The sequence below is a fragment of the Physeter macrocephalus genome, chromosome 1 (assembly GCF_002837175.3).
Source record: "Physeter macrocephalus isolate SW-GA chromosome 1, ASM283717v5, whole genome shotgun sequence".
Taxonomy (NCBI): Eukaryota; Metazoa; Chordata; class Mammalia; order Artiodactyla; family Physeteridae; genus Physeter; species Physeter macrocephalus.
Window position 1 is genome coordinate 79850998 of NC_041214.2, and position 18492 is coordinate 79869489.

General features: G+C 43.6%; 1 protein-coding gene across 2 annotated transcripts in view; it reads right to left on the reverse strand.

The window, feature by feature from the left end:
* Positions 1-16930, reverse strand: part of MASP1 (MBL associated serine protease 1) — a 46831-nt gene extending 29901 nt beyond the window's left edge. Inside the window, exons 1-2 of one of the 2 annotated variants that reach the window (XM_007111538.4) lie at positions 16702-16898; positions 11039-11270 (exon numbers count right to left, since the gene is read on the reverse strand). In XM_007111538.4, the coding sequence (XP_007111600.1) occupies positions 11039-11270; positions 16702-16706 (237 nt within the window). In that variant the 5' untranslated portion in view covers positions 16707-16898. Of the gene's footprint in view, positions 1-11038; positions 11271-16701 lie in introns of both variants that reach the window. The other variant, XM_024124218.1, reaches the window with a different exon arrangement.
* Positions 16931-18492: the final 1562 nt, after the last annotated feature.

Genomic DNA, 18492 nt, shown 5'->3' on the forward strand with positions numbered 1-18492 from the left:
ACATGAGTTAATATATGTAAAATATTTAGAAAATTACCTGAAATATAGTCCACACTCAGTAAATCAGTGAGAAAAACAGGACCACTGAGATTCAGCCAACTGAGGTGACACCTTTCTGGACTCCCAGCTAAGTGGGGCATGGGTAATTTCACATATTTGAAGAAGAATTAAGAGACTGAAACCGTCCCTGAATACCCTCTTGTTTCCTGGTTTCACTCTTTCATTCCTAATCTCACTGGGGTCATCAGCACAGACATCTCTTTTTATGAGTCCCCCAGATCCCAGGCTGATGGGGCAGGCAGGGAACCTTGGGAGACCTTGCAACCTGGCCTCCTCATTTGGCAGGTGGCATCTTAGGTCCCTTTGGCTCTCTGAAGTTTACAAGCCTCCTATCGGTCCTGGGAGGTGGGTGACATGGAAAAGATATTATCCTAATTTTATAAGAGAGGACCAGAGTAATTGAAGGGATCTCTGAAAGCTTCCATCCACAGGAGAATAATAGCAAGTCCAGGAATACCTTTACTTTCCTGTGTTTCAAAGGATTTCTCTAGGCGTGTGAATTTAGGCCAGTGATTCAGTGACAGCCCTGGGCCCAGGACCCCTGACTCACAAGTGAGTGCTCTGTGCTCCTGTGGTCGCCTTCACTGCAAGTCTGTCACCCTCCAGGGACTGGGCCAGGGGTTAACAGCTCAAATTGCTACTTTATCCAGGTGCCCAAACTGCACTTAAAGATCATGAGAAGGAGCAAAGTAAAGGTACCAGCTGCCAGACAAGAACCTGTGTCTAGAAAAAAAAGGAGACTTTGTGTGTGTGTGTGTGTGTGTGTGTGTGTGTGTGTGTGTGTGTATTGCATTTCAGAAGCTCTTGAAAGCCATGTAAGTAAAAATAGCACAGCTGGTGGGGTTAAGACTCAAGTTGGCCACATTTGTGAGGGGCTGCAGGTTGTTGCTTCAGTCCTGGATCAAGTCGTTTGGCCGTAAAATAATAATGATGATAATAATAATAATAACAATAATAATAATAATTGTAATAGTAGTGGTAGTAATAGTAATAATTCCCACTCCCCCCCCATGTGGAATTTCCAGTTGACAAGGTGTTTTCACCTTCTTTATTTTATTTGCTTCTGATGGCTGTCTTGTAATGATTGCACTTCAGGTAGACATTGTGATTCCCCGACCAGAGAGGTGACATGAATTTCCAAGGTCATATAGCCTAGGAGTAGTAGCTGACCTGAGATAAAAATCCAGATGTTCTGACTTCCAGCCTTGTTCAGTAACTGGAATTACAAGACCATAGAAGGTCAGAGATAGAAAGGACATTAAAGGCTACCTATCATTTTCCTCTCTTAGATGGGGAAACTGAGGCTCAGAGAAGTGAAGTAACTGGTTGAAAGTCACATGGCCAGATAATGGCAGAGCCACCATCAGGGCCCAGATATACTGATAGTCCCAGCAAAGTGTTCTTATACATTTGTTAGTCAGAGTAAAAACCTCCTAACAGAGCTGAGTAAGCCCCTAGGAAGCTATGTATCATCGTGTACGTGCAAATGCTAGACGCCATGAACAGTGTGAGGACCTGAGACCCAGCTGGCAGGTGTTAGAGTCCCTGAATCCCTCTGCTACCAGGAGGACTGCCCAGTCGCTAGGAGGGTTCTGGGCAGAAAAGGAGATGGTCTCTAGGCAGCAGAGCACGGGGAGAAGAAAGAGCTGGCTGGGGAGGGGTGGCCGCGAGCTTGGGAAGCAAGCATCCCGCAGGTGGGAAACTGGAAGCGCCTGGCATCTCAGTGCGGCCGGGCTGGCGGGTGTGGGTGGGAGCGTCTGGGAATCATGGTTGGGAAGGGGGGTCAGGAAGGACTTTGCTCTCATTGGTCCATGAATGGCTTAGACTCCCCATCCACCCCTTCTGTGACTTCAGAGCCAGGCCCATTCACATGCAAATACCCTCTGGGACCGGGAAGCTGAGCCCCAAAAGGTTCAGGACAGGAAAATAGCCTGGGGACAGGCAAAAACAAAGCCTTGTTGTGTTCTTCTCCTGCAGAGGCAGCCTGGCTCCAGGTCAGTCCCAGTCAGCACTGGGGTGAAAGCAGTGATTAAGTAAGTGCTGAGCGGAGAGAAGGGACCCGCCACGGGCCAGCGTCTCCAGGCACTTTCCAGGAATGTGCAAGCCGGTATGTCCCTCCGCCACTGCCCAGGACCCTGCCCGCCCCAGCCCGAATGCACATCCTCAAATCCTGGAAAATTTTCAAGAGAGCTAGAATAGGGACCAAAAGACCTGGCTCTGGTCACCGCCCTGCCACTCACATGTGTCACTTTAACCTCCCCAGGCACTGGTGCCCTGGAGCTGGCTCTTACTAACTTACAGGGGTCAGTTGTCAACTTTTCAGGGATTTTTGCAATGCTGTTGTTAAACACAGCCATCGTGAAAAACTGTTTCATAAATTTATAATTAAATAAATTATATTAAAAAGAAATAAATTATATAAAAACTCATCTCCTAACTATTCTATCATTTTACTATTATCTTGGCACTTGAGTTTACTAATGTCTAGAATATCTGAGTGGTGAACAGAGAGCTACCGAGGTATCTCTTCTCTGCCCTCCCAACCCACCCCCCAGTCCAGACCAGGTTGTTGATCATTGATAAGTGCACCACTGGGTTCAGCCTCAGTTTTCACAAACATACTAGGTGGACCTAAATTCTATCCTCTAAGAGTCAGGAGGTCAAATGACACACGGGTGGGAAAGCAGCTTGTAAAGTCTGCCATTGCCTGTGAGCATTTAGCAGGGACCCTATTTCCCAGGCCCCCTGGTGATGGGGCTCCCACCTGTACCTCTGTCTTCATCTCCCATCCCTGTCCCTCCTGCTCCAGCCACACTGCCATCCTTGCTATTCTTCAAACACACCAGGCACTTTCCCACTAAGGTCTTGGCTGTTCTTTCTGGTTGGGATGCTTTTCCCCAGAAAGCCACATGGCTGGCCTTCTCAACTTCTTCAAGTCTTTGCTCAAACGTCACCCTTTCAACAAGGACCACCTTGATCAACATATTTCAGTGGTAACATGCACCCCACCTCATGTGGACCCTCTTTACCCTGCTATGTTGCACTTCTTTGCCTATCACCTTACTACTCATTATATAATTAACCTGTGGATTGTGTTTAGTGTTTATTGTCTGTTCCCCCCAGTGTCATGTAAGCACCCAGCCGACGGGCATTTCTGTCTTGATTACCGCTATACCCCAAGCTCTAGTAAATGGTAGGCATTCAATGAATATTTGTTGAATAAATGAATACCTCCCCTTCCCTACTTTTTCTTCTATGAGCACATCAAAGCAAATTCAAGCCCTGCTTTTTACCAAGGTGTGTCTGAGAGCGGCCTGTGTACACATAAGCACACAGATTTGCACACCAGGGCACCTATTCCCCAGAGCACTCCCACCTCACACTCACCCACACTTGCCCACATTCTCTGCCCCAGCGCTGGGGACCTTCCATCTGTTTTCCATCACCCCAGAGCCTGTGCTGTTTGTACTTCCTTCATAAAATAAGCTTTTGTCACGCTTTTTCTGAAGCTCATTTTCACTTCCTGATTCTTCTGAATCAGCTAGAATGGCTTTGGAAACCTGGTATCTCTGGAGTGAAGAATTCCACTAGGGAATACAATTGAAATTCATGAGAAACATTTACCCATTCCTCTTTTCCTTCAGGGGCAAGGCCTCCTGTCTGCTCCCAGAGAATGAACAGAGCTTCGGCAGTAGCTGAAGGTCGAGGGCACGTTCAGAGTAAACACAGAGCACTGCACAGAAATTAGGAGTCGGGGGTCAGAGGAGTCAGTCTTGGAGCAGGGCTATGGGAGGGACTTATCTGTCAATTACACAGCAGGATGCAGACTGGCCCAACGAGGCCTGGGAAGGGAGCATCAGGGCTGGAAAGGCTTAGAGAGGCCAGCCAGTCCAATTTCCTCATTGGGCAGATGGAGAAACTGAGGCCCAGAGCAGACAGGTGACTTGCCCAATGTCTCAATAGGAGTCAGTGGCTGATCTCTAGACCAGAGCCCTTTCCTTTATGCTTACCACCAGGAGATTTTTGCTTTTTCCTGTTCTGCCCCCAGGGCTGTGCTCACTACTAGAAATAAACACAGACATAGGCCCTGAACTCCCGGGGCTGACAGTCTAGTGCAATGTCCTTGAGTTCACCATTAGACTTGTGTACCACAAACAGATAAATTGAGCACTTTCCCAACCTTCATAGCTCAGACTCCATTTTTATAATTTTTTTTTCTCTCAAAGTCAGAATAAAAGAGAAAGTTCTTTAACAAAATCTAGACAACACAGGGACCCTCAAGGTCCTTCAGTTTTACAAGATTTTACTAAATTTCTCTTATATAGCCAGGAAGCATATCAAAATCCTGAAATCCCTACCAGGATAAAACTTGTTCTGAGAAGGGCCAAATGGAGAAACACAATCATGACTTAGGAGTAAGAAGACCAAGGACTGAGACCTGGCTTTGCTCTAAAGTCCTGGACAACAAATGCACTTAAGCTCTTGATGCTCAGTGTGCTTTCCTTTAAATTAGGTGCAGTAATCCCGGCTCTCCCTAGTCCGTGAGAATCAAAGGAGGCAATAGATCAGAAAGTGCCACAAACTTGTGTTACGACAAATGCATACACAGGAGAAATAAACAACCTCTTGCATTTGATTAGTCCTTTCAGAGTAATTTTCCATAAATTGCCTGAAAAACTGAGTGATATGTGCAAGGTCATAGGCAGCCAGTTAGTGGTAAAGTCAGAGCAGATGAGAAAACTGACACTCATTGAGCATCTGGTGATACCAGCAGGCACTTTAGTACTCACACCCTTGCCATCATTACCACTCTAATAATGCTTACTGAACTAATTACATAGGTGTTGGACATATGTCAATATAGCATTTACCTCACTTGACAGTCACAATAAGCCCAAGAGATAGGCATTACTGTTATCCCTATTTTACAATAAATAGTGGAGGCAGGACCTGACTCTAGGTCTGAGTGGCTCTAGAGCCTGAACTCCAGACCACTGAACATGGTCTTTTGCAGTACTGATTCCACTCATAGCCATCATTTCATTTAAACCCTTGCATAAACTGCAAGGAAGGTACTGTATCATTGAGTCTTTTTTATTTTTATTTTTGGTACCAATCACAAAACCGATGCTTAGGGAGATCAAGAAGTTTAGGGAATTACACTGTTAAATTCCTCTTTACCCTTCAAGACTTATCTCAAACATTAACTATTTCTAAAGCTTTTCTTGAACACCCAGAAATGATCACTCTACAACTTATATACTGCCCCATACTCTTGTGTTACTCTGCCCAACTTTAGCTTATTAATTATGTACTTGTCTTATGACACACTATGAAATCATGAGTTCTTGGAGGGCAAGTACTGTCTTACTCATCTTCATGGGGCCTGTCTTTGGTGCAGTATCCAACTTATGGTAGATTTTCAATAAAATTCTTGGACTTCATTCCATAGACAGCGGAGAACCATTGAAAGGTTTTGAGAGTTGCACAATCAAAGCAATGTTCACGAAGATCTCTCTGGACACATGTAGAGGGTGGACTGGTTGAGGAGAGACCCACAGCTGGTAGACATTTAGGATGGTATTGCAATAAACTAGGCGAGAGGAATAAGAACTGGAACTAAAGGGCTAAAGTGGGGAGAATGGAAGAAATGTTGAATGTATCAAGAATATAGAGTTAAGAGGAGAAAAGTGGTGTTATGTCATATGAGCATTTAAGAGATGCCAGTTGAGCTATATGCACTCAATAAAAGAAGGGGAAAGAGAGAAAGAGAAAAAAGCCAAATGCAGGTTTTTATTATCTCCTTTTCCAATGAACAGATACCATGAAGTGAACTTGAAAATAAGATGTGTGAATCTGCTGTTCCCTTGGTGGTTCTGGTTTCCGAGTACCTTTTTCAGTAACTATAGCTCCAGGGCTCGTTTCTCAGCACAAGTCAAACTACTTCATCTGATGCTCAACTAAAGGAACTACATAATTTGTTGCATTTCTGGGAAAAAAGTCTCTTCTGGACATTCTAAAAGACAGTGCTCTACTATATTTAAGAGAGTAAGTTTGACTATAGACAATATTTGCCTTACATTATACTTAAAAACCTAAGCATCCATAAGATGGGGGACTCCACTGTCACTTAATATTTTTAAAAGAAGAAAAGAAAAGACAGTTTTGAGATATAAATTCTGGTCCCCGTGTGACCTTGGCCAGTGAATTGCCCTTTCCAGGGCTTGAGCATGATGATCATGAAGTTGAATCATGTTTCCTGAGGTCTTAGATACATAGAGTATCAGGGCTAGGTGGACCTTAGAGAACATCTGGTTCAACTCCCTGTATTTGAGACAGGAGGAAAGAGTCCACTCTAAAAGCAATCACTTGCCCAGGGTTACTTAGTTAGTAGAGAATGGCCACAAGAATCTAGGGCTCCAGTTTCCTGGCCAGTGTCTGTGCTCTGCCCCTCGCCTACAGCATTAACCAGCTGTGATTCATATGTCTCATCTGTGCACTGTAGGAATCCACACATTGCAGCCACATTCCAAGGAAGCAAATCCTGTAGTGCAGATGTGCATGTGCCTTGAAGACCAAAGACTGCGGGAAGTCAGGCTGGAGAGGAATTTTCATAAAATGAGAGCATCCAGACCACAGCCTTGGGGTCCTGTTCTTCTTCAAGCTGCTGATGTGCAGTGTCAGCAATTCTGTCATCATCACCCTGATGGGCCAGGGTGGGAAGGGCAGTCTGTGGACTGGGGCTGGGCTGAAAGGATTCCTGTGAACTGGACGGTCCTTTAAACCCACTCTCAGGCCTGCCAGGGGAATTCAGTCACAGAATGAAAGAGCCTCAAAACAGGGGATATTATCCCATCAGACGGAAATGAATGATATTCCAAGTTCCTTGGAAAAGGACAGCATTGGCATGATTATATTTACAAGTTTTCTTCAAATGACATGTCACTAAGGCAACTCCAGCAGACTATAGTCTCTTAATGGAGTGCTTATGGCCACGAACTTCAAGAAGTGGCCGCTGTAACATATTATTACCGTTTTCTGGCATTATCCTAACTAGGATAATGAGGGTTGTGGGGGGGCCATCTGGAAAGCTCTGGCAAGGAGAATGAAGATTAAAATTCTGGAATTTAAGGGACCTGAGGGATCATCTCATTCTACTCCTCATGGAACAGATGAAAAGACAGGATTTTGTAGAGGGGTATTGACTTATCCAAGGGTGACATGGCTGGCATGCTCATGCTTCATTCAGATGAAAAGGGAAGAGCCTCCTTCTCATTCATAGCCAGGAAAGCCACATATTCTGGGGGTGGAGGGTTAGGGAGAGAACACAATTAGAAAAAGTCAACGGGTTTCGACTATATGTTGAAGGCTTCTGGGTTTTCGGGTTCACAGGCGAGAGTACTAGTCTTGTCCCTGAATTGGGAACTTAAGGAGTATTCAAGCTGTAATTCCTGCAAGGTGTGACCTTCAGGGGGACCAAGAAGGTTGAGTGAGCAGCGTGAGCTTCTGAGCCACCTTCAACCCTAGCAGCCTCACTTCTGTTTCCTATATCAGGACTACTAGAAGATTTGTAAGAAGAAAATGTCCACTAGGGAGAAAATATTTGAAAAACAACAATAACAACAATGACATGGGACTAGGTGGGTGTCCAGAGGGCCCCTGTGGCCTGACATCCTATGAGTTCTTGAGTCCAGGAGGGGAACTCTGCCGGGCACGTGTGGGCAAGGACACAGGGCCTATCTCCACGTGAGCACTAGTCATCAGCTGACCAGGGTGCAGCGTCCTGTGAAGGAAGGCCTGCTCAGGCCCCATGGCTGCTAGAACCTCTGCAGGGAGGCCAATGCTAGTGCTGGGATGATATTCTGGAAGGAAGTGAGCTGTGCAAGCCCAAGCAAAGTAATACCTCTCTGTCCAATATGTTAATCTCTTCTTCTAAAGGAACTGGAAAAATGTGTTGGAATCAGAGAAGCAAGGACTGTCAGGCACTTCAGGTAGGCAGCTCAGTCTCTGTGTTGCCTCACACAGACTGTTTCTTTGCTATGCTCAGAGGTCACAAGTCTAATTCTGGAGCAGAGAGAGTGCTAAAAGATTGTCTTTTCTACTCTAGATCATTTGGGTGTTAGTGGCAGATCTGGGACTAGAACAGGCATTTCCTGAATCCCAGTCAAGAAACCGGGATGATGCTGCCCTTCCAGAGGGCCTAGTCCCATCTCCTTGGGCTTTCAGGAAGGTACCTCACCACCCTAGATAGAAACCATCAATCAATTTCCAAAATATTCTCCAACCAGAAAGGCCAAACTTTGGGTAGAAATGTATTTCAGTGTCCTTAATTCAGGCTCAGAAGAGGTCTTCACAGTCTATTGTTGCCCTTGAAAAGTATCATTTTTTTCCACTACAAAGTGTAGCTGATGTCAACTCTTTAATCTGCCTTGCCAGGAGACTCAATTTATTTGGGGGCAAAGGAATGAGTTAAATCCTCTATTGTGTGTTTATCATCTTGATAAAGGAGTCCTAACAAGGTCAAACCTGGCATCCATCTAAATAAGAGGAAAACGTGTGAGAAATGATTGACTATGAATTGAGAGTGAATTCTTAGGGTGGAGGCAGGGAGGAATAATGAAAATAAGTCATTGTCACAGCTAAAGAAAAAAATTCTAATTTCTGTGGTCTTGAGGCCTCAGCTACTAATAAAGGCAAGTGTTTATGCTGGCAAAATTTCTAGATGGTTGACATATTTGAAAGTAGAGAAAAAAGCAGTTAGGAAGTTCACATCTAGCCTTGTCTAAATCTATGGAATTTACTCTTCTATTAAGCCAGTGTTTGGTCATTTTCCTTCTGCTAAGTTCACTCTCCAACCTAAATATTTGAGAATACCATGGTTGTACGGCGAGCATTAGCTAGGGGAATGGGCTGGGGGATTCTGCTAACCTAATGTCCCCTACCCATAATGCATCTGGGATCCTGGAGTTTGGTTCTGCCAGAGGCTAGATTATGTCCTAGAAGACATAACTAACCTGTTTGTTAGAAAGTTCAATTTAGGATGATGATCACTTAGGATCTTGGTGAATACTCCCTGCTTGATCCTTGTGAGTCTGAGAAGTTGGCTCCATTTTTAATGAATTTATAGAAACTGTATGTCAATCTAGATTACCAAGCCATATCACCTCCTAGAGCAACCAGTTTTACCTTTTCTCATTCTTTTTGTCAATCTTTTGTTGTCATTACTCTTTTTCATCTTGTGCAATTGCTGTTTTTCTAGGCTCATCTCTCTTTTTAAGGGACTAGATTTTTGTGTCCTTAAATTCTCAGTTTCTAGCACAGGACATTCAAAGATGGGCAGCATCACATAGAGAGAGCAATGGTTCTCAAATGGAGAGATTTTGCTCCCCTGGGGATATTGATAACTGCTGGAGACATTTTTGGTTGTCACAGCTGGAGTGGGAGTGCTATTGGCATCTAGTGAGTAGAAGCCAGGGATGCTGCTAAAGATCCTACAATTCACAAAACAGCTTTCTTCAGCAAATAATTGTCTGGCTCAAAATGTCAATAGTGCTAAAATTGAAAAACTGTCATGGAGCACCAATTTTAGAAAGTTTTCAGTCACAGAAAATGTGCTTTAAATGGGATACTTGATGCATACCCAACATATATAATTAGCAACACCTACCATTTAAAATGAGTTAATCAGGGTAGGGGTTCACAGCCCCACTTACCAGGCCTCCACCCCACCCCATCCCACTGTCCTTTTCAGCCCCTGCGGTATCCTAGGGCTCAGTGGAGTACAGCTTGTGAGCAGTTTGGTGGAGCCAAAAGAACATGGTATTGAAAGTCACAAGACATGGGTTTGGAATCTTGATCCATCACTAACTAGCTGTACAACGTTGGATGAGTTGCTTCACCTTCCTGGGGTTGTTTCTTTCCCTGTAAATGGGATAGTAGTACCTGTCTCATAGGATTGTTTTAAATGTTGAATGAGATTTTAAGTGTAAATCACCTTGTCAACTCACTTCTTTGCTGTTGATCAAACATTCTGGTAAATACAAGGTTAACTCTTGTTGAATTACAGGCTGTGGAAAAATGAGACTATACTAATACCAAAAATATAGAAAGCCTACTCTAGAGTAGTTTGATGAGAACTTCTTCCAGGATGCCAGAGAGAGGTTATAAAGTAGGTTCTTAGGTCTCCACATCTTTTTGAACCAGATACAACCTTAATAAGTGTCATCTCTCAGAAGTACTTTAACCTTTCTTAGCTCCACTTTTAAAAGAGAACAGCTTCCCACCCATGGCATGGTTTGTGGGCTCTCCTTAAATTCTGGGAAATGTTGTTTTGATGTTATAATCACTTTCTGCTCCTCTTACATTTGTTTTTTACATCCATCTGTGTAGTGACCCCCCCCCCACTGTTGCCCATACTCTTTGTTGATAAAATCCAAACTCTTTAGCATCATATTCAAGGCCCTTCAGAATCTCACCCCAATCCAACCTTCCAACTTCACCTCCTACTCTCCGCTGCGGCATACTCTACACTTCCCAAACACTTGATCATTACCTAGGGAACAGGGCAATGCTTTCTAATGCCTCAGCTTTGGATATAATGCTAGCTTACTCTGATTAATGCTGACTCTGGGGTCTCTGCCCTTTTCTGCTTGTTGAATTAAAGGTGACATTGGAGCAGAGGTTAGTGGAAACGTTAAAGACTTTGAGATCAGAAAGGAAAAGGCAAGGTTGTGTTTGGCTGAGTCACACTTTGCCAGTTTCAGTTTCCCTCAAGGTCTTTTCTAGGTCTTCCTGCTCAGCCTGCACCTAGCATGCCACCCCCAACCCTCCTTCATAATGTTATAACATTGTATGTCTCCCTCACTGGACTGCCAGCCTGGGTGGTAAATACAGCATCTAATTCATCTAAGCTCCTCTAACACCCAGCAGATTCTCCCGTAGAGAACCTGGCCCAGTTAGGGAACATTAGGGGTCTCACCTTCACATAGTCGTATTCACAAAGGTAAGAGGATTCCAAGTTGAAGTGCATGAAGTAAAGCTTGATCCGAAATCCCTCTGGGACAGTGATATTCCACGTCACCTCTGAATCACTTGGATAAGAGTCTGGATAGCCAGGCGACTGAATCTGGCCAAACATATTGCTAAGCTCCACTATGTGGGCCAAAGCCTTCAACAAGGAGAAGCACAGAGCATGAGAGAGAAGGAGCCACCTGAAAGACATGAATGGATTCACTTACATTCACAGACACTGGTCCTTGCCATTTAGCTAAATCAACAGCCAGGAGACCAAGTTCCCAGCATGTCTCTGCCACTGACCTGCTGTAATTACTTTGTCCTTATGGGTCTTGCTTACCCAGCCTATAATACTGGAGGGTGGTAACTTGATTTTAAAGGTTGCTTCCAGTTATGCTCTTTTTAAAGATTTGATAATAGTATTAAACTTTCCCAGAAAATACCATATTTGGGACTCTGAGGCATATCACTTTTTGGTTGAAAATATAAATTTCATAGTTAGGTAAAAGCTGATATTTCTTTAGCTTAGCTTCATTTAAGAATCATAAACTCTTGATTCAATTTTCTAAAAAGTAAGTAATAGTAACATGGTAATATTGAGATAAGACTTATACTTAATGACGGGATCTGTAGTACCTAAAACAAATTTAACAAAATCAATCAAGAAATGCAAAATTTTGAATTAAGAAGGAATGAGCAAAACAAGTTTTCTCCTTTTGGCAAGTGTTTTTATAAAAGGATAAAAAACATACAGTTTATTTCCAGCTGCAGGAATGAGAGATGATGGACTGTGAAAAGAGTTGCATAAGGGGCACGGGAAATTCAACAAAACTTGCAGAATACACCCAAAGTGGCTGATGCAATAATGAGGCAGAATGTCCAAGGCTTGTCAGAAACCTAATGGTCCGTATACAACACAACCAAGGCATCTAATAGATTGCTCCCCCTGTGAGACTCAAGGACCTTGAACTCAAACATCCCAATTCTGACTCATCAACTTCTCCGTTAAATACTATGTGTTCTGCTTCCTATGTTTTGGGAACCCCTCTGCTTCTCTCCAGTCAATTACTTTAAATGTTCTTATCTGGACTGTTGCTATTGCATCCTAACTGATCTCCCTGGCCACCACTTCCTACCATTCAGCAATCTTCCGCCAAATTTGCTTTTCTAAAACACAGATGTGTCCACACTGCTCCACTGTGCCTGCAGGGCAAAGCATCTGCTACCGGGATGGCTGATAAGCCCTTTTTGACCTAGTGCTGATTTACCTGCCCAGCTTCATCTCATAGCAGCCATGCTGAGGCAGATCATTCGGGGAGCATGCCATGCCCATCCAGGCCTTGGTCCCATTGCACATGCCCTGCTCATTCTCACCTGGTTGTCTTATTTATCCTCCACCATCCAGCTCAAAGCTCCCCAAGATACCACAGAGTATCCTTCACTCCAGATTCCAGCTCCCTGTACATGCTTCCAATTAAAGCACTGCTTTAGGCACAGCCCCTGAAGTTAGGTGTATTTGGGTTCAAATCCCAGTTCTCTTACTTACTGGCTGTGAAACCTTGGGTAATTAGTCTCTGAGCTCAGGTTTCCTCAAATGTAAAATGAAGATTATAATCTCTAATTTACAGAGCTCACATGAACATTGGAGATGATGTATGTGAAAGACCTAATATAAAGCCTGGTGTATAACAGATGATGAATGAATGAACGAATGAATGCACAAAAGCATGAAAGTGGGGCCAGAGTTTTATATAGCCTAAAAAGTAACTTCTGGGAAATTATACCATCGTCTTAAGATTAAGTTACAATTTGGCTAATCAGGAAGTTGTTTCTCCCCAAGCTGCCCCACCCTGCTCGGTAAACAGATGCACATATGTTTATATATGCACACATATGAATTTTTGAGTGTGTAAACACAATGAGATAACTACAATGAGATTATCTAGCTGTCTTATATAATATTTACGTAAAAGGTAAATACGTAGGTGCAAAATGGCCTAGAAGGGTGTCAGTAGTATATTAACAGTAGTTATCTCTGAAGTGGTAATATGAGTGTTTTTAATTTTACTTTTGTGTGTATAAAATATTCAGATGTGTCTAGAAGGGCCTTGTGCTATTTTTTCAATTAAAAAAAATAGAGTTATTTAAATTTTTTCCAAGGCCCCTGCAATAGCAACATGTGAGAGGCAACTAAGGAAACAAAATGTTTTAATCCAATTGCCAGGGTCAATATTTTTATAAACCAATCTGTGGAGGAGAGAGAAGGGGAGGCACAGGTCCAAGCTCTCCCGTGAACTAGTAGGAAAGCTTGAGTCTAGAAATTCTGGCTTGCAGGGCTCAGGCAGCCCCACTTTCAAGTGAGGAAATATACCGATGGTACCTGGGCTAGGAGTTCTGGTTCAGTTCCGCTTGGGGAGGGGAGAGCACTGGTCTTAGGTTGGAAGAGCTGGATTCAAGTCCAGACTTTGACTTTATTTATCTGACCCATCTTGGGGAAGTCACGTAAGGTCTCCCTCTCCGTTTCTTCATTCTTTAATTGGTAATAATAATGACATCCCCCGGGGCTGCTATCAGAATAAAGGAAGATTGGAAAATAAGTACTTTGTTAACTGTCCAGCCCTAGGCAAACATTAGTTATGATTACTCCATCATGCTGCTTCCCGAAAAGCAGGGATCAGGAATGAGCTTTGGATCCCCAACTGGACTTCCCTGCAATAGCGACACCCAGATTATGTAAGGCTGAAAGGTCAACTTTCTCCACATCTGCTTTTTCCAGACCACATGGAGGAGACTCTGAGCTTCCTAATGCTGCTTCTGTCAAGGGCTGGCCCAGGCTAACGGCTCCATCTATCCTCAGCGGCCTAGGACCATGTGTAGTAGGCAACTGGTCATCGTGGGAGGAAGGCCTGTGAAGCTTTCTGTTCTATTTTGTTTGCATCTCAAAACAGTTTCAAACATATGAAACAAATCTCTCCTTTCACATAATAAGCCTGAGCATATGCTTGCTTGCTTGCTTTCAGGGCTGCAAATTAAAGAATGTAAGTGGCGGCTTTCATTTCCCATCACACTCTCTGAATGTTTTTGGCTTCTTATCCACCAGGCACCGGCTGTACAAATTCTGACACCTGCTATCTATTCTCCAACTAATCAAAAAGTTTAATTACATTTGCTTGAAATGTCAAAAGTAATATATAACGCCAGGATTTCCTAAGCTCTACTGTAGGAGCAAGCTCTCAGGAATGCCGTAAAAAATGCCCGCATATAACCACGGTTGTGGAATGAGTAGCACTTTCTATCCTTTCCATTCACTCCTCACTTCAACCTACACTACACCAAGACTGTTTTGGGGTAGAAGAGTTGAAATGGACTATATAGATCCCTTTGACAACACCCTTACTTGACAGATGACGAAAAGGATACCCCAAGAGTTGACATGTCATGCCCAATGCCATATGGTGAATTAGCTTCAACAGAAGAAGGGAATAACAAAAGCTCACAGAGGATGCTGGGTCCATGCCCATATCATGTCCAGGCATCTGGCCAAAGCAATTAATCCTGTGAAAAAAAATTTAAAAACCCATAGCTTTATGTGAAAATTTTAAAAAAATGTACTAATACCAAAGCCCCTCCCCAGCAGATTTTAGTTTAATTGGTCTGGAGTGAGGCCTGGTCACTGACACTTTTTAAAGCACCATAGATGGTTCTAATGTGCAGCTAGGATTGAGAGCCACTGGTGTAGAATAATATACTTGGTTGAGAGTCTGGCAAAATATAGTAGAAAAACATCCTGAACTTGGAGCCTAAAGATCCAAGTTTGGGTCTGGGCTTTTTCAAGATCATCAGTGTGGCTTTGGGCAAGTTGCTAAACTCTTTTATCCTCACTTCCCCATAAATCCTACCTCATCCAAACTCTGAAGACCAGATGAGACAGTGCCTATGAAAGGGCTTTGCAAACTCTGAAGTGTTGTGTCTATGTGAGGGAAGACCTTTTCTAGACTTCTAGTGGAGCACTTTTCCAGTAGTAGTTTTGCTATTGAACAACTGAATTCAATTCAGCTAATATTTATTGCATGCCTAATAGGAAACAGACATTATGCTAAGTACTAGGCATACAAAGGTGAACATGCCATAGATCCTATTCCTTAAGGAACACTCAGTCTTGGAAGAGGAGGTGTACATTTCAACAAAGAGATATTAAGAAAGGTAGCTCCCAAGGACAGAGATATCACAAAGGAGAAGATGCGGACTCTGGGGATACTGGGCAGGGAAGAGGAGGTGATGTATGAGCCAGCTTGAACAATCGGGTCCTCTAGAAATAGGGGAAATAAGGGGGAGAGTTATTCTGGTTTAAGGGATCAGCAAACACAAAGATACAGAACTGATCATTGGCCTTGTAGTTTGGTATGGCTGGGGCACTGGGTGGTAGGGTGAGATTTGAATAGTGGACAGATCAATCAAATTGTCATTCCATGTAGATGGGCATAAGTCTCCTCTCTTTTCGGAGAAAGGAAAATGAAGTTAGATAGCAGGTTTAACATTACAATGGATTTAAAAAGAACAGAATGATTGGATTAACCTTAAAGACCTGATTATCTCTCTAAACCACAGGTAATCTGAGCTCAAAGAGTTAACATAGCCCGAAGCCCCTCATTGGCCCCAGACCCTGAAAAGTTGCTAGGTGACTTTGCAGAACAGAAACAAATAGAAACCCTTTTCCAATTGAGAAGAAAATTAACGGGAAAAGATGTTTAGAGACTTAACACATCTGCAGAGTGTTTTTTTATTTTCCTTTTTTGTATTTTTAACAGTACTGACACTTATAAGTAGTAAAAGTAATTATGGTGGTCGGATTTTGACACTTGGAGAAAAAAACTTACAAGAAATGTCTGGTAACAAGCATCAAGTAACTCTAAGTATAGGCTGAGGAATGGGAAATATTGAAGAGCTTGGAAACAATTAGAATTTAGAGTTCTAGTTTCAGAACTCCAAAGACTTTTTTTTTCAATTTGTAATATTCCTTTAAGAGCCATTCGGTGCAATTCATAGCCTGATTCATGCCACTGGCGGCCTCTGATTTCAGTAAGAAATGCAAAAATTTATAGTGGAATGTAAAACGGGGTAGGTTTTTAGTTTTCCAAATTGAGGTTTTAAACTAGCAAACTTCTGAAGGTTTAAGAAGCCACAGAGCTGAGCTACGGGAATCTGGTTTCTTTTCCGGTCAGAACAAATAAACACACAAACACATATCTAACTCACAAAGTGTTGGAAGAGATAAAGCAATGCTCTTTACAAAGGAGGAAAACAATAACTCAGCCTTGTGGGCAACAGAAGAAAAGTCACATTGGCCAGCAGACAGCACCCTACGCTGGCAGAGGAAGAAATCTGAGTTCCAGCGGCGTCAGGGGCATTTGCACACAGCCTCCCGTTTCAAGTTGCACGTCTCCAGAGTCCCAGGGAAGGCCCCAGCCCGTCTCCCTTCTCAGAGCCCCAAGGAGTGATGAAAAGCCCCTGAACCAGCCACAGGACTCGCAGGTGAGTCGGCGCAGAGACAAGGTCAGCCCTTCCAGGGCTACTTGGCACCTGGTCCCTGGAAGGACCCCCTGTGCCCACTCCTGCCCTGGCACTCACCTCATTTTCCTGCCTTGGGTACTCCTGGCTGCCTGGTCCCCCTGGCCTGACTTGTCTGCGAGCTCGTCCCCGGTGTGGTGTCAGCGATGCCTTATCTTTGTTCTGAGGTCCCTGTGTGTCTCTGGAATTGGCTGGCATTCTCCATTCAGGTCACGCCTTCCCCTGCCTGCAACAGATCCCCTCTCCCCCTCTCCCCCTCTGCCTTTTCCTCTCTCTCTCCTCTCTCTCTTCTCTGACTTGCTCGTACACACACTCAGAGGAACCTGACAGAACAGAATCTGTCTTCTTCCTTAAAAGATCTGCTCCTCCAGGTCCCTCCTTCATCCCATACGGCTGCTTCCATCTCCTGAGAGAGAATAACTGAGCAGCTCAAATAGGTATTTGTATCACCGTGTGTGTGTGTGTGTGTGTGTGTGTGTGTGTGTGTTTGTGGATGTGTGTGTATGGATATATGTGTATGTATGTGTGTATATGTGTGTGTGTGGATGTGTGTGTGTGTGTGTGTGTGTGTGTGTGTGTGGATGTAGAGGGTGGAGGGGGACAAAGTCTGATCTCTCCGTCTCCCTTGCCAGATGGCTATAGTTTTCTGCTTGTGTTCAGGACACTGGCAAAGGACACCAATTAAACAGGATGATCAACTAAGAGGGCAATTCTAACATCTACACTAGGCAAGAAAATAGAACCAAATCCCAAAGCTTGTCTGTCTGCAAACAACTACAGGCTTTCCTGTGAACAGAGCGGCTGGCCCCGTATGTGAGGGAGCAGTCAGTCCTGCAGTCGGTTAGTTGTTCTTCGCCACTTAAAAGCAAAGCTTGTGCTGTTTACCAACTCAGAGCATTCAGAGGCCTGATACAGCCGGGGGAGGACCCACTACAGACAGAAAGCCCCGCACCCCATGGCTGTAGAGAGATCTGGGCCTGTAAAGGTGGCTACACCCGGAGTTTGTGGAGAAAAGCAGCATCAGATATAAGCCAAGCTGAATAAGAAGAAAATTCCTTTCTTCACAACAATGACCACCAGTCCTGAATAAGGAGAGAGACATCTGGATATAAAAAGTAGATTTTACTGAGAACCTTCTCTGTGTTAGGCACATGGCTAGGTGCAAACATTATCTCAATTACTCCCACAAACCTGTGAGGATCATACTATTTTACTCATTTTACAAATAAGAAAACTGAAGCATAGAGACGTACACAATTTGCCTGGATTATCCAGCCCTTTATTACTCCTTACTGCTACCACAGCAAACACAAACAGTTAACATTTACTGAGCACTGTGTGTCAGGTACTGTTCTAGTAATGTATTGATTGCTTTTGATCATCTTTACATTTTGTGTATCTGGGTAGTAATATTATCCCCATTTTCCCGATGAGGAAACTGCCCAGAGAGTTTAAGTAAGTTACCCAAGATCACACAGCTAGAAAGTGATAGGGGAAGAATTTGAGTTCTTACCCACAATATTATACTGCTTCTCACTAGAATATTATAGTACATACGGCGTTTCAAATACACACCACATTCACAAAGAAACTCAATTTGGGGCATTTTGAAAAGAGCAATTAGACTCAGCATCAGAGTTGTCTATAATCTTCCCTTTCTATCCAAGCTGGCTGTGCACTTTGGGCCCAACTGTTAACATCTCTGATCCTGTTTTCTCATCTGGAAAGTGGGGTTTGCTTTGAGACTTAAAGGAAATTATCCTTGTCCTTTTTTTAGCTGTTCAGTGTACCCAAGAGAGGGCTCCCACCCATTCTAACCAAGGCGGCAAACACACGCATTCTCCACCCTCT